General features: G+C 44.9%; 1 protein-coding gene across 1 annotated transcript in view; it reads right to left on the bottom strand.

Annotated features, from left to right (window-relative positions):
• TANC2 (tetratricopeptide repeat, ankyrin repeat and coiled-coil containing 2) overlaps positions 1-16,143 on the bottom strand; it is a 161,556-nt gene that overhangs the window by 13,416 nt on the left and 131,997 nt on the right. Inside the window, exons 19-27 of the mRNA XM_058857940.1 lie at positions 12,834-12,956; positions 11,582-11,818; positions 9,563-9,748; positions 8,591-8,684; positions 5,423-5,556; positions 4,687-4,810; positions 2,265-2,440; positions 1,332-1,464; positions 747-776 (exon numbers count right to left, since the gene is read on the bottom strand). Coding sequence (XP_058713923.1) covers positions 747-776; positions 1,332-1,464; positions 2,265-2,440; positions 4,687-4,810; positions 5,423-5,556; positions 8,591-8,684; positions 9,563-9,748; positions 11,582-11,818; positions 12,834-12,956 — 1,237 coding nt within the window. The remainder of the gene's footprint in view (positions 1-746; positions 777-1,331; positions 1,465-2,264; positions 2,441-4,686; positions 4,811-5,422; positions 5,557-8,590; positions 8,685-9,562; positions 9,749-11,581; positions 11,819-12,833; positions 12,957-16,143) is intronic.

The raw sequence follows: 16,143 nt of genomic DNA, 5'->3' as shown, positions 1-16,143 counted from the left end.
GAGTGCTCCAAAGGATTGAGCTGACAATTCCTCTGACACTTAAATTAACATAATCCCCATTGTAATGGTTTTCCTTTGCAGTCATTAAGGATAATCCCAATGGTCTGGGAAAGGATGGAGCTGTTTCCACAAGAGGGCAGTGCTGAATGTGGAACAGGCTGGGATGGGGGAAAAAACTGTAGTTAAAGGAAAAATCAGAGTAGTTACATAAAAGCATTTCTAAATTCAAATCTATGGAAGTCTGCTAGGGAATCTTCAGTTTCACTGCTGATAGGTGGTCTGTGGTTAAGTAGACTGTGATTTCCAGCTTCACAAGATGTGAAAGACTAGAGTAGAAAATCCCTTAAGGCTGAAAAAATTACAAAGGAAAGGTCGTATATAAGTGCTACTGGTGCTGAAGGTGTCATTGGGCTGGGGACACTGGCTCTGCACAGGGGCCACCCTGCAGACCCAGCTCGTGTCTACTGGGAGGGAAGGGGTGGCAAAAATTTGAGGACATCTTATTAGTGTGGGTGAAGAATAAGTCAAACAATATTCTATAAGTAGATTCAGTACGTTTTGGGGGAAGGAGGTTAGTTTTTGAGTTCAAGTTATTCTCTGCAACAGTTATTAAAAAAATTATTTGAAGGTGAGGTAAATTAAAAGATTAGAGGTGTTGGGAACGCATGCAGGCTAAATCAAACAGGAGAAAGCAAGGCTGACAAAGCTATCAGATCGAAGCTGATGCTGACAGCAATGAGATATACCTCGTGGGCGACTCGGTAACGTCTGACAACCTTCAAAGAAAGGAGAAAACAAGAAGTTGTAGGAGAGAGGGGGAAAAAAATGGATGAAGGTGAAAAAAAAAAAAAAAAGAAAGGAAAAAAGCAGCCGTGAGAGGCAGGCAGCGAGGAAGCCAATGCACCAGCAAAATCCCTTTTCACAGGAAAACGTAACGTGAGCAGCTGTGTGGTGCAGTGCAGGTACACTGAGGTCTGGAAGCATACACAGAGCAAGTGAACGCAGCAGCTCACAGCAAGGCATGGACAGAGTACACTTGGCAACTCAGACTATTATAGATAGAAAAAGCATTACCAGAGGAAAGACCTTGCCAAAGAAACAATTGTTTATTGATTAACTTAAGCTAAGTAATATGACAGGATAAAAAAAATAAACTCCCCATTTTACTAAAGAGGACCAAGTAGTCCTGACTTGCCATCTGCTTCAGAGTGTGAAGCAGTGGCTGGGGCTGAGGCTGCCTCTGGGTTATACTTGTATTTTTTAGGATGCCAGCCCCACTGCTTGAGTCCTGCCTGAGCACAGAACCAGTGGCAGCGTTCCCCTGCTCCTACCTATCTTTGCTCCTTTCTTCAGGAGGGTGACAACAACTGAGGTGTTGCGGCAGCCCACTGCTCTGTCGAGGGGCCGCATCCCACTGTAGTCAACGTGCTCGATCATGGCCCCATGGTCCACCAGGAACTGAACCTGCAATGAGAATGCAAATAGTCAGTTCTGCTCCTGGGTGAGACCCCATACACTGCTGGGAACGTAGGATCAGCAGAAGCTTGTTCTTTTCCACTGTCTGGGCTAAAAGCACCTCCATGGGGTCTGAGGGTACACTGTGGGTAGCAGGTCAAGGGAAGGGATTCTGTCCCTCTACTCCATTCTGGTCTTTGGTGAGACTGGAGGGCTGTATCCAGCTCTGGGGTCCCAAGCACAGGAAGGACATCAACCTGTTGGAGCAAGTCCAAAGAAGGTCATGGAGATGCTCCAAAGGCTGGAGCACCTCTGTTAAAGAGGCTGGGAGAATTGGGATTATTCAGTCTGCCTAAAGGGGCTCTAAGAAGGTTGGAGGGACTTTAGACAAGGGCCTGGAATGACAGAACAAGGGGGAATGGCTTTAAATTGAAAAAAAAGTAGGTTTTGACTGGATATTAGGAAGAAATCCTTCCTGCAATGGCAGTGAGGCCCTGTCACAGGGTGCCCAGAGAAGTTGTGGCTGCCCCATTCCTTGAAGTGTTCAAGGCCAGGTTGGAAAGGGCTTGGAGCAATCTGGGATACTGGAAAGTGTCCCTGCCCATGTCACAGGGTGGAATGAGTCAGTCCTTAAGTTCCCTTCCAACTCAAACTCTTCTGGGATTCCCCGATCAGCTTTTGTGGAAGCACCTTCCCACACGGAGGGCCAGGACTCCATGTGTTTATTGCTACATCAAGCGGAACTGTTATGATTTTATGGCTCTTACACCAACTACCCATTTTCCCTGGGTGTACCACAGGCCACTCACCACCTCAGCATCGCCGTAGAACGCTGCCAGGTCCAGTGGCGTGCGGCCATTCTTGTCTGCATGGTCCGTGGCAGCTCCGTTCTCCACCAGGGAACGCACCACGGGCAGGTGGCCCTTCAGGCAGGCCCAGCTGAGGGCTGTCAAGCCCTCTTTGTCCATCAGAGAAATGGAGGCACCTGAAAGAACAGGCAGCAGTTCACTTCAGAGCTCTCCCTTGTTTAACACTGTTTACCACAAACCCTCTGCTTGGCAATGACAGCTTGTTTTCAGAGAACTCTGTCCATAATTATTAATTCCTTTATTAACATTTCTCCCACCACAGATCCCATCTCTGTGGCAACTTCAAATACACTGATGGGAACTGTGGAAGCAAAGGAGTTGATTCACACCAAGCTGCAAACTTTTTCATGCATACCTCTGAGGGCTTTCCTGGCAAACATCTGAGCAGCACGGTGGATTTGACTTCCCTCATCTGAGATATCATTCTTTTTAACTACTTTTTTTTTACTTAATCCAATAAGATTCCAGCCTGTGTGAGTCAGAGATGAAGACCATTTTGCTGTTTTGGCAGGTCACCATGGGGAATTAAGTCAATTCAGCTCAGTTCTCCTAAAAAAGCATGTATTTTCCCTTCTTCACTTCCCTCCCCTTTACCCAAAAGTACACAATTTCCAGCAGTACCTCTTCCTGAACATTACCCAGTATAAATACAACATTGTGGGATACACTACTGCCAACCATAAGCCAAGGAGAGGGGGACTTGACGTTTTCTTGGACGAGGAAATGGCGCTGCCATACCAACGGGTCAGTACTGCTCCACACGGCATATGGATATGGATATGAGAGCTGAACAGCAGCTTTAAGTGAACACTCCTCTTCATGGCATGCAGAAAACTCCTGTTGCCATGGCAGAGTGATGGCTCTGGCTCTGGAGTGTGCAGAGATGATCTGTATCAGCTTTGCTCCTCCGAGGAGCTGCAGCTACCTGCAGGATGCTCCTTCCAGCATTTGGGATGAATTGATGCTGCAGTGCTCTTCTCCTGGAGGCAAACTCCAAGTCTCCCAGCATGAGATTCCCTGCCTCTAGAATGTCCACCAAATGTAGGAGTGATGTGAATTTCCTAAACGTTTATCCCAGCTGACACATCCCTGGTCTACACAGGTTGCTTAGCTGAGAGCAGACTAAGTTCTCCCTGCTGGCACAACCTATTTGTGAGGGAGTACAGCACAGAAATGTTTGCTCCAGGTGTGTTCAGAAACAGATTTATTAGTCAAGCTGCAGAAGGGGCCACGTTTCATCTCGAAGATGGAGAGTGTTAATTTGAGATTTAAAAATTACAGAAGACCAGAAAAGAATTAATTTTATCAATTCCTAAGAAACTCAAACTGATCTTTGTCACATCCCTGTGCAGGTTACAGCACTGAGCAGCAAGGATCCCACTGGCTGTGGCTCAGGACAGACAGATGGGCAATGAGAAGCTTGTTCTTGTCAATTTAAATTGAAAAAATGTTCTTAACAACCATTACATAAAATATTCAGGTGTCTCACTTTTTGGCTAAAAGGTCAGACACAGGCAGTTACAAGATGAAGAAAATATCCCTTCCCAAAGAGGGATCTTTCCTGGAATAAAAATATCAAATAAAAACACAACAATTAAATGCTTTTTCTAAAAAAATAAAATAAATTAAATAAATACCCAACCAAAACAACATTGGCTATTTGTCCAAAATAAAAGACAAAAAAGTCTCTAAGGAACTGCAGCAGTAAGAACTGATGGTGTTTTCACCAGCAGCAAATTGTTCTAACTCATCTCAATCAGGTACAGCAGGAATGAGCAAAACTGGCCCATGTTCCTGCTGGCTGAGCAACTGTCACTGAAGGAGAGTCATCAGTGAAATAACTGAGCACAGAGGAGGCTGTGGGTGCAGAGGAGGCTTATCTTCAAAATAATTCTGTTTTATTTTCAGCAAGTTTACCAAATCCTTGCCTGTTCTGGGGCCTTACCATCCTGCTGGTGCTGGTGTCAAAAATGTGGGAAAAAATAAGAGAGCTAAAAATGGAAGTGTCACCACGTGCCCCCAGTCTTGCCTTGCTGCCCTTCTGCAGCAGTGCCAACAGTTCAGCCACATCCTGCGTTCATTTTTGTCTAAGGGGAAAATTTTTCAGTGTGGTTCAAGGGCACATTCTTAACCCACTGCTCAAAGGACCTGCGGTTATTTGCTAACTCAGATGGGTGGTTTTGAGTCTGGGAGCACCAAGCAATCAACGAAACAGACAGCCAAGATTAAGGCTATGACTATTCCAGCCTTGCTGTCCAATGAGCTGGAAGCCGTGGGATTACAATCCACACCCTGATATCACAAACTCCAGCTGAGCCGGAGCTGGTGTGGACCACAGCTGGTCCCCAACACGAGCTCTAACCTTGTGCAAGCAGAAACTCCACGGTGCCCAGGTGTCCCTCGGACGCGGCCATCATCAGCGGTGTGCGGCCCTGCTTGTCTGCCATGTTCACGTCAGCCCCGTGCGTGAGCAGGAGATCCACGATCTGCAACACACAATGCCAGGACTCAGATTACACGTGCAGACACAGCTAAGAAGATGCCAGAGCCAAGGAAGAGCAGAGCAGACCCCACATTCTAAAAACTCCCACCCCTCCAGGCATGGTGCTCTCTGGGATTGCTGAATGGATTATTGTGGATTATGAAAAGGAAGGGACATATATATATGTAAGGATAAGAAAAATGTTCTTTTTAGTCATGAGAATCCCATTTCATTTCAAACCCTTCTCAAACAGTGAGATAACCAGAGAAACTGTGGCTGCCCCATCCCTGGAACTGTTCAAGGCCACGCTGGATGGGAGAAATCTGGGATAGTGGAAGGTATCCCTGCCCATAGCAGCGGGATGGAATTTGACGGTCTCTTAAGATCTCTTCCAACCCAAACCATTCCATGATTCTATGACAACAAGGGACTTAAGCAAAGTTGTCTGTAGCCAGCCAGAGCTTGGGGTGATAGAAGCATCAGTAACACTTCTTTTTGCTCTGGCCATTCCCCTAAAGAGCTGGGGCTTGTTTTCTCCATGCCTATTCCAGCAAGACAGAAGGGATGGCCTGACCCACCATCTCTGGCCACCCCAGGGTGTGAGGACCCCACTGACCTGCCAGTGGCCCTGTCTGACGGCGCTGAAGAGCGGGACAACTCCGCGGCGGTTGGGCTGCGCCACTGCGGCTCCCTGCTCCAGGAGCAGCCTGCACACCTCCAGCTTCCCGCGCCCCGCTGCCGCCGTCAGAGCTACATGAGAGAGGAAAGCAGTCAGGGGAAGAGCCACATGCTCAGTGGAGTGTTCTATCTGGAAACGGGTCTTTCTGCTGGATACCAAAGTGATGGGGCCTGAAATGCCAAACCTGTCTCATGGCAGGCAAAATGAACAAAGGAAATGGGCTGGATTGGTACACTTTCAACTCTTGTCATTTTAGTTACCTCAAGGTCAACTCTTCCATGAAAAGTTTACATAATGTCATGGAATTAGGCTGTTCGAGAAAATCAGATTTTATGGTTTTCTGCAAGTCACACTGAAATGGGATGAGAACCCCAGTAAGTATAAAATAATCTAGAGGCATTTGTGACTGAGGTTCAAGGGGTGTCTGAGGTTCAAATGTGACTGAAGTTCAGATTTAGCTGCAAAGAAATGCAATTGTGAATCTGTTACTGTTTTCCCCATTGCCAAAGCCATAGGCTGTGAGGCCAAATGTATCTTACTAGGGGGACAATATCCAGAGAAAATACAGGTCTTCAGGTACTTGACAAGACCTGCAACCTGTCATTGCCTCACCCACCATGACTACAAGGGAGCAAGTGGGGGATCAAGCAGGAGGCACTAACAGATCCTGCCAGCCATTGATGTCAGCCACTCTTGTGGCTTTCTTTTGTCCAAACAAGCACAGAGCAGTGAGATCCAGATAAATTACTTCTATTTTCCATATCCCACTTTAGTCTGTAGATCTTTGAAACCAGGGAAGCACCTGGAAAGCAAAATAGGATGGATTTGTTCACCTGTTTTCCAAGAAAAACACTATTTCTGGGCTTTGTTTCTGGCCAGGGCTGATCCTACCAGCCAGGGTTTTTGTGCAAACCCAAAAATATCTCTCATTTTCATATGCTCATGATATTACAGGTGGGTAGAAGCAACATCTGAGAGCTCCTTCTCTGACAAAATGTGCTCTGTTAACTCAGAGGTGTGGTTGAGTTAGAGAACACATATTCAATCTGAAAATAGTTCCAAGTTCAGGACCTGCCAGTGACTTATTTCAGTATTAATTTTAGACTTTCTGGTTCCTCCCTCTCCCTAACTTTCTGTGCACTTCAACACAGCTCCACTGGCTCCACGCTCTGCTGCTTCTGGTAGGAGTTGGAGCAGAAGGTGGGAGTCTATTTCTGACTGATGTCGCTTGTTTTTTCTTTGCAGTACATTTCTGTGGGTTGGCTGATTACAAGGTGTTGATGGGTTTCCAACTGCAACACTGTTAATGCTGGCGGATTTAATTAATTCTCAATCCTCTTCCATATTATGGCTGAATTTTCTTCTCTTGGGGTTGAGAGACAACAAGAGTTAAAAGAAAAATCGCTTTGCTGCCACAAGCAGAACATTCTGCAAAATCTATAATCAGATCCATGTGGGTTTTAAATGTAAGCTACAAATATAGAAGGAGGCAGAAGGATGGGCATGCAGGACTGCTGGGTTCTACTTCTAAACCTGCCTCCACTCGCAATGCTGCAGGTTAATTTGAGGTATTTTACTTCAAAATTACTTATGTTTGCAACAATGAAAACATAAATCACTCCAGTGTCTGGTGTTTGTTAAGAAATGTTCTTTGGAGAAGACTTTACTGAAACAGGGTAATTTGATTCACAATTTCTCCACTTTCTCTTGCAATCCCTTCTGCCTGCAGTGACACATCTTTCTGCTTTCCTCGGGGTCCAAGGAGCTGGCAGGTACACGGCTCCAGCCTGTCCTTTGCAGCTCCAGCTCAAGGGAAGCTCCAAAGCTCCTCTGCTACTGAGCAGCCAGACCTTGTTCCTCCAGGATGAACTAAGGAGGATGAAAACGGGCTGGTTTGAAGTTCTACTGTCTGCTGAAGAGCTCCCATGGTCCAGCACAACCAAGGTGAGTTCACGGAGCCCAGCCAAGGAACAGCAACCAGAATCTTGCACTGGTAAACAGGATTTTTTGTACATTTTGCAGCTTTTCCATGAGGATGTAGTGCCAGAAGGACTACTCACCATGCAATAACCAAGTCTTGGCATAAACACCACACAACAACTGCTGTGTTTCTCAAAACAGCTCAAACACAGCCTGAGATTGGGTTCAAGTGTGGATGTGCCCATCTCCGTCAGTGAGCAATGTCAAATTATGCCCTCCTCCACCAGGGACCTGCGTATTCTGCTTCTGCTGCTGCTGTGTTTTCTTGTAGAAAAAACAACTTTACCTGGGGAAGGAATCATTAAACTGCTCCTATCCAGCACCTGTATCTGTTTCATGGCCTGGCAGCAAGACAAACAGTTTGATAGAGATGTTTTTTGCACCTCCAACTCTGACGGAGATAGCATAAGTGACTCAGACACTTTTCTGCTGGGTTCTGATGTTAGTTTTGTCCCAGGGGGAAATACTCCATCTGGAGTTGGCTATAGTGTGCTGTCAGCAATTCCTAAACTTATGATGTCACTTGGCACTGCCATTTGGATGATATCAGGCTGATATCATCGAGCCAGGCACTCGGCTCTGCTCTGTGGAAGATGAGATATGAGCAACAAGTGGCAAAACCCAGACAAGCCAATATTCGAATTTCAGAGCAAATTGCTATTTTTAGGTGGAAACCTGCATTTCTTTCCAAATTTATTTAAACTCTCTAGTTACTTTTGGGAAAATAGTAATTGTTATGTGATAGACAGTCTTGAGTTTCATATGAACTTATTGACTTGTTTCATGTGCGCAAAAGGTTTCTCAGTTTGGTGGCTGGCTCATTCTTGCACGTTTTCCCAACTTACCTACTACTAATTTTAGTGTGTAAGTGCATATTCCTTTGAGATGGCTTCCCAGTTTGTGTGTGATTTGTCAATCACAAATCCACATTCCCAATTGTCCCAGTTACTTAGAAACCCCTCTCTGATTGAGAAGCTCCTGGATGTCTGGTTAGTCCAGCTTTTGGCATTTTTGAAGGCAGAGGTGTGGCACAACAGAGATGGAAACAGGCAGGCTGGGAATGTCAGAGCTACCCAGGACATGGGATGGGAAGGGAAGGGAAGCTACAGCTTCTACAGAAATCACCTGTCTCTCCCCAAAGACTGTCAAAGCTGTTGATCTGTGCTCTCTCTACCTCCTCTTCATCTTTTTCTGGAAGATCGAGCAGGTAGGAAACGATCTAAAACAAAAAGATGTGTCAGATCATGAACTCAAATGTGTTATACAGGAACTGCAGACACCATCACATGAGCTGCTTGGAATATACAGAGGGAAGGGAACAGTCTCTGCCTGGCACCCTGAGATCAAGGAAATATTCTTCCTGAGATTAATCACTGAACACGCTTCCCTGTACAAGCAAAAAAACCATCCAAGTGTCTTGATATGACAGCACATGATGAGATTTGGTAGAGTCAGTTCCCCATAACTGTGTCTGTTCTGTTGGAGATGACCTGGTGTGTGCAGTGGATGCAACTCCTGGAGGATGTGAGGCAGAGAGGAGGTATTTGGTAGGAAATAAACTCATCCTCAAGGAAAGAAGAAGGAACGGGGCTGCCAGGAGTTGCTGGAGCTCTGTGGAGGGGACTAATGGCAGTGGTGGGTTGGCACAGGGTTAACGGTTGGACTCAATGACCTTAATGGTCTTTTCCAACCTAAATTATTCTATATATCATTTTCCCCATCATAAATCTTTGTCAGGATGGCAGGAGGAAGCTCTCTGTCTCTTCTCTCTCCTGACACACAGTCCAAAGTTACATGTTCTCACACTCCCCACCCATGATGGAGGAGCAGTGTAGGCAACATGTGTCCAGCCATCTTATCCCTGCTTAGTTTATTCCAGAAGTTTATTCTGACATCTTAAAGGCATGTTACTCTTCCTCTCCTGGATGGCTGCCCAGACCACAGGGTTTGCCAAGGGATCTGTAAACACTGGGACAGGACAGGGAGGAAGAGCAGGACAGGAGTACTCTGGATTCCACCTCCAGACGTCCTTTGGTGAGTGGGCAGGAAAGGGCCAAGCTTTGGTTTTCCTCTCTGCAGAGGCAGAGTCAGTCCTACCTCAGTGTAGCCCATGCTGGCAGCGGCAATCAGGGCCTGCTGGATTGCGTGGCTCTTCTTGAACACTCCCTGCTGCTGCCCGGCCATGCTCCAGTCGCACTGGATCAAAAACTTCGCCACCTCCAAGTGTCCCCTGAGAGCGGCGTGGACCAGGGCACACTGCCCATTTTTGTCCAAATGATCCACCTTGAAAAGAGATGACAAAATACAATTAAAATCATGAGCAACACATCTTGATTCTTTGGAGTTTTCAATCCTGAATTCAAAATAATGCCACATGTGCAAAATGTACATTTTTCTGGTAAACTATCACTTCCATGACCAGAAAACAAACATTTCCAAAGCAAGGTCTCAGGCTCTGGCATTATCTTGGCCACAAATGTTTGCTTTGGGAAAGATATCATTACTTTTTTTTAGGTTTCTTACATTTTCTTCAGACTTAAAGACTACAAAATATCTTTTCCTTTGTGTCCTGAAGTCCAGCATCCAAATTTTCTTGTGCATTGGAATCATACACACTGGTATTGTCTCCTTTAGCAATATCTACAAAAGGAAAACCAGTTTTCCAGGTTATCAGTTCTTCTGAGAGTCCCAGAAGTGTCTCAGCCTACAGTCAGACACCGTAACGTGAACCCCGTGCAGGCACAATCAATAGGAATCAGAAACAGTGCTTGACAGCCCTGGAGGAACTTATTTGGTTGTATTATGGGGCATGGTTTCCAGTATTCAGGGGATGCCTGAATACATCAACTGGGATTTCTAGATACTATCCCAACAGGGATACTTGGAGAAAACAAGAAAGGCAGGTCAGTTATCATTCTCCTTCAGGTTAACCTCTTCTGCGTTCTGCAGTGTACTATTTATCAGAAAAATAACAAATAATTATTATATTAACATATTTTTTCACAGAATCACAGAATGGTTTGGGTTGGAAGGGACCTTAAACACCATCTCATTCCACTCCACTGCCCCAGGGCAGGGACACCTCCCACTGTCCCAGGTTGCTCCAAGGCCTGTCCAAACTGGCCTTGGACACTGCCAGGGATGGTGCAGCCACAGCTGTTCTGTGCCAGGGCCTGACGTAAATTACAGTTATATAATACATATGAGAAATATTTCATATATTATAACACATTCACATTAATCATATATCAGTATTTCTCCTTTCTCAACTCCTGCAGTAATCAGTACTGCAATTTTCTTCAAATATCGGTCTTCAGACTACACCAAACTGTGTTTTGGGCTATTTCCTCAGTACTGTTAGGGATATTCAAGGAAAAGTATGAGCGGCAGGACTTCTGTCACTAAATTCTCTCAAAATATGCAACAAAAGCAAAATTCCTTCTTTCCTTCATACCATCCTCACATTATTACAGACAACAAAACCCAGCAAGATCTAAACAGTCCCTCAGTCATCCTGACACCCATACCAAAACTACACAAACCCATATTTTGCCTTTTGAACTGAAATGAAAGATATAGAGAAACCACAAATTGTTTCCAGGAGGCTCCACTTCAAAAATCAGCATAATCTTCTTCTTCAACAAAGTATTTCTACTTGACTCATTATATACAATTAAAACTCCAAACACTCATCACAAAGCTAAACAAAGGGGATTTTTCTAGGACAAGTCTGATGAAAATTTTTGGAAAATGTGTCTCACGGAGATATTTAAAGAATGTTTTGTGCTGGAAAAGCAGTGTTGCCATTTTAACCTTGTGAGGTTCAAGGATTTCACCAGAACATCCTTATACAGGTCACCAGCACAGTGTCACTAGGCAGCTCCTACCTCAGACCTGAATTCCAGACACCAATTACTCTCAGGAGTTGGTGTCAATGTGGGACTTTTAAACCCACTACATTTTAGCAGAAAAAACAACACCAAAAGCAGCCTCCTGGCCTCATCTGCTGGAGGATGCTCCCTAGAAAGTGTTCCCTGTCCTGCTGGCAGCTCCTATCCAGCCTTGAGCAGACGTGGCACAGGTTAGATCAGCTTTTGAGCGATATGGTTTCTTTACCTTGGCCCGTTTCTTGCACAGCAGCACCACAATGCTCAGGAATCCGGCAGCAGCTGCGTAGCCCAGCGGGGTCAGGCCACTCTCTGAAGCAGCGTCAACGTTGGCCCCAAACTCCAGGAGCAAAGCCACCATCTCTGCGTATCCCAGGTGAGATTGGACACACAAAATGGGGGCGTTGTTCAGAACTTCCGTCCGGTAATTCACATTTGCACCTCCTAAAATCAGCAACCGACTGACCTGCACAGGGAGGGAGAGCTGTTGGCTGAGCTTCACGGAGAGACAGGAGATCATCAGGGCGACACCGCAACAGAAACCAGGGCCCTTGGCACATGTCCAAGCAAACAGCAAAGACATAAAATGCTGAGTAAAAACATCTGCCCGATAGATGGTCCCATATGATGCAGACGGAGCGGTTTAATCACTTCCCAAGTGGCTAGGAAATGGTCTGAAGGGTGCAGCCATCCTTTGTCTTGGAACAAGGTCACTCCAGCCCCATTGCAGCAGCTGGGGACATGGTGGGGATCGGGAATCAAAACACACAGCTACAGAGAGCTGTATTCAGCACCCTTCCCATGGGATTCCTCTCTATGGCTGGTTTGGCTGTCCCACTGCATAGCTCCCTTTGCACTTGGCACCAGTGGAAAAGGCAACACTTGATGCTGGAGATTGACAAGGAAAGGACATGGGGACAGACACTGAACTCACCTTGCCTGGGTGGGAAGGACCTGGGATAAACATCCTTCCATGTGAGAAAACCTGTATCTCTGTCTGCAGTCCTTTCTGCTGTAGAGATGGGCTCACCTAAGTCAGCACAGAGATCTCACCACCGCAAAGGAAGTGCCTGAACCAGCACACGAGCACTGTTGGATTTGGTGTCACCTCAGCACTCATGCCTATCTAAGCCAGAGCCCTTTACATGTCAAGTTCCAACACCAGTTGTTGCATTCCACATCTTTGGGAAGGAAAAATCCCATTTTGCACAGGTACAAACTCACTGTATGCTCAGTGCAACTAAAAGGAGTTCCCTGGTTTAAGTAGCGGAGTTGATGAACTACCCCGAATGGTAAAGAGAATCTCAGCTGACTAAAGGCCTCTCCTCAGCTCAGGACAAACACCCAGCAAGCTGCTCAGCCTCAGCCTGGCTAGGACACTGGACACGGCTCCACAGAATAGTCTGCATGGTCACTGCCCACTGCTGGAGCTTCTTGTGTGAATTCTGAACCCCTCAGCTCTCCCCCTCCTCCTCCAATACCTTTATGTTTGGTGTGTAGAGGTTTCTCAGAGACGCCAAAGCCATTGAAAGACCTTCAGTACTGTAGGAGATCCAAAGACCTTGCAGGATGGAGGAAGACACCCCAACTTTTTTACTCAGACCCTGAAAAAGAAAGTAACTTAGATCCAAGCTTACAAATCTGCTCAGTTACCTTGGGCAGAGCCTTCTGGGTCTCTGGACTTCCAAGGAGTTACAGGACAATAGCGATTACACCTAAGATAATGTGACAATTTGACATATCTGACCTTCACAATCAATTAATAAGCTTGCAGAAAATTACTTGCAATGGTAATGCAGCCATCTCCAAGGTCCAGGAAAGTCAGGATTTAACTGTGAGGAACCAGATCCATTCAACACCCTCACAAAATGCCATGTTAAGGAGCACAAACTGCTGCTTTTTTTCCTTTTTTTAAATGAAGTACACAGTATCTGCTCACAATCAGACAAATTCAGGAACTTTCAACCACAGTCTGGAGCAGTAAGCCCTGGTATCTTATAGCAGATTGTTTCCAACTTTTCTAGTTGGTGTCCACAATCAGGTTATACATAATATATCAAAAGTCTGACATATTTCCCAGCATCCCTAATTGGCAGAGCATAGTTAAACAGGTTTCTCCCTCCTGTGGAAGGAGCCATAATTTCTCCATAGCCAGCAGATGGGAGAGATCAGCTGGATGGAAGAGCAGACGGATGGGATGGCGACTCCAGCAGGAGCCATGCCGTGAGTATGCCCTGAATGCTGCTGCTCTGCTACCGATTTCCCATGAAAGCCTGCTGATTCCATGGAAACTGCACAGGCATCTTTAAACGCACATTTAATTCTGGTTTACATGCAAACCCTGATTTCTGCTTTCTTGCACTCCGGGTGGTCACCTCCAACCCTGCAAAGCAGCAGGGTCCCAGTTCCAGGGTCTGTGACTGGAATGATGCTGGTGGAACAAAACCAGCAGCACAAGGTGGGATTTGTTTCCTCTGAAGGAAGATGTGTGGGAATCATCATCCCAACCCATTGCTGAACTCAGCTGCAACCTCTAATTCCTCTGTGTGAAAGATAATCTGCAGCATTGCCCTAGCCATCAACAGATTTTTCACTTGAAACAGTTCAATCACCAAAAGAAGCAATAGATTAGACAGGCTCTAACAAATAACAACTCCATGTACTTATTTCTTTAAAATTCCGAGAACTAAACCAAGAAAAATACCTGTTTGTGCTGTGGGAAAAAGAGCTCAGGAATCTGAGCCGCTGTTAAATGCTGCTTTGAAATGAATGACACAAAGCAGGACATTAGAAGTCAATATAAAATTTCATGAACTCAAGATGGTGAAATTGGAAAGGGAAAGCAATTTTACAATAAACAGTTAAAACAATTTAAAAACAGTTGTAACTACTATCAAGCCCATAAATAAGCTGCCTGAATCACCATCAGGATCAAGGAAAAGGGTAGCTAATTTGAGAATAGCCCTCTGAAGATAATCACAGATGCTACAGAAATCTTAACTGTTGCATTAGAATACACACAAACATATATATGTATGTATGTATATATATATATATATATACACACTTAGATATTAATGCAAGACATAAAAGGTGACATTTATCCTTTAAAGAAAAAGTACATTCAACACCATTATCATTCAGTTACCATTCAGGCAAAAGCCTGCCCTATTTCTCATTTTACAGCTTGTATCTTCCTTTTCTAATTCCCTCTTCAGAACTGTGGAGCAGAGTGAATCCTTCAGCAAAAACAAATCCCAGCTGCATACAACATCAAACCAAAATACCATCAGTGGTTCCCACTTGATTGGGACCATCCAACATGAGACCAGTGTATGGCCTGATAATTTGAACATTTTTGCCAGCCCTCACAACCCCAGTGTTCAATCAGTTGGTTTTTCCTGTTCTGTCTGTCAGCATCTTTAATTTTCACCTTATCACCTTTTCTGCTATTTGGCCACCGGCACCTTACAGAATCTCAGACTGATTTGGGCTAGAAGGAACCTTACAGCCCATCTCATTCCATCCCCCTGCCATGGGCAGTGACACCTTCCAGTAGACCAGGTTGCTCCAAGCATCACCCACTTCTGTATTACTGACACTTTAATTTAGGATGAAATTCAAGCCTTCTCTTTGGCTGATTTGCAAAACATACATCAACCTGAAGTTTGGGTCTGCTTGTGTCACAGCTACACATTTCTCTTTGTGCCCTTTTATTCCATGACAGGCTTTTCAAGTTGGCTTCCTGTAGGCTCCTGTTAAGATTGGCAACTGATTTAAAAGACTAAAACATTTGTACTTTTTCTTCCCCCTAAACTGTTTGAGGATGTTTGTGTTTAAAAGAGAATACAAAACCATCAGATCTCAGCCAGCAAGTAAAGATGGGAACGTGAAAATGTCTTCCCACCCATGTGTCAGGTCAGAACTCTGCACCACTTTCATTTTTTTACACCTGGAAATTACAAGTGTTCCATCATCACCTTGCTAAAGTACCAGTGGATTCAAACTAGGAAGGACCAGAGAAGGATAAATACATTTTCTGCTCTGCTTTAGCGAAGTTTGGCTCTATACCTAGCTCTCAGTACTCCCTGGCTGGTCAAAATGCTTTAGCTCCAGTCTAATATTCTCCTGGCTTCCTGATAGGTACATAAAATGGAATTATAATGCCACCAGACCTCCATAAATGCCTTCAAAATTAGGATCTTTGTGTCTGCAGAAAGATCTTTGTGTCTGCTACTGTAACATGGCAACTTGACCAAAAACACCCTGAACTGATGACCTGACATGCTCCCTACTTGGCAGAAAGCCCAATGCTACACTGGAAATGGCTTCAGCAAAAGATTAGCCAGAATGAAAGGCCTGAATGGGAAAAAATGCTTGTTTAGAAACAAATACAGTCGGTAACAATTTGTAAAGAGTCTGTGCATGCACTCTTGGAAATATTTTCTTTAAAGAATGCTTGAACTCTTAAACATGGTCTGCAATATTGAAGCCTAGAGGAGCCTCCTTCAGAAACTGCTGCAGCTCTTGTTTCACTCAGTAAACACTCACAAATTCTCAGTAAATACTTGTTAAAATAAGCAGTAAAAATAAATTTATTCAAGGAAAAGCAAAATACTAAGTTACAATTTTTAATCTGGCTAATTCAAACACCTTCAAAACTTTGTAGTGCTTGCAAACAATGTTCTGTTATGCTTATCAGTCACTGTGATGCTGGTCCTCCTGCAATGTTGTAAACCGAAGGATTTTGCTGAGTGATGAGGAACAGAAGGGTGGACTGACATTTGTCAT

The sequence above is a fragment of the Poecile atricapillus genome, chromosome 27 (genome assembly GCF_030490865.1).
Source record: "Poecile atricapillus isolate bPoeAtr1 chromosome 27, bPoeAtr1.hap1, whole genome shotgun sequence".
In the NCBI taxonomy this organism is placed as follows: domain Eukaryota; kingdom Metazoa; phylum Chordata; class Aves; order Passeriformes; family Paridae; genus Poecile; species Poecile atricapillus.
The sequence above is the reverse complement of the archived record's forward strand: the minus strand, read 5'-3'. Positions and strand labels throughout refer to the sequence as shown.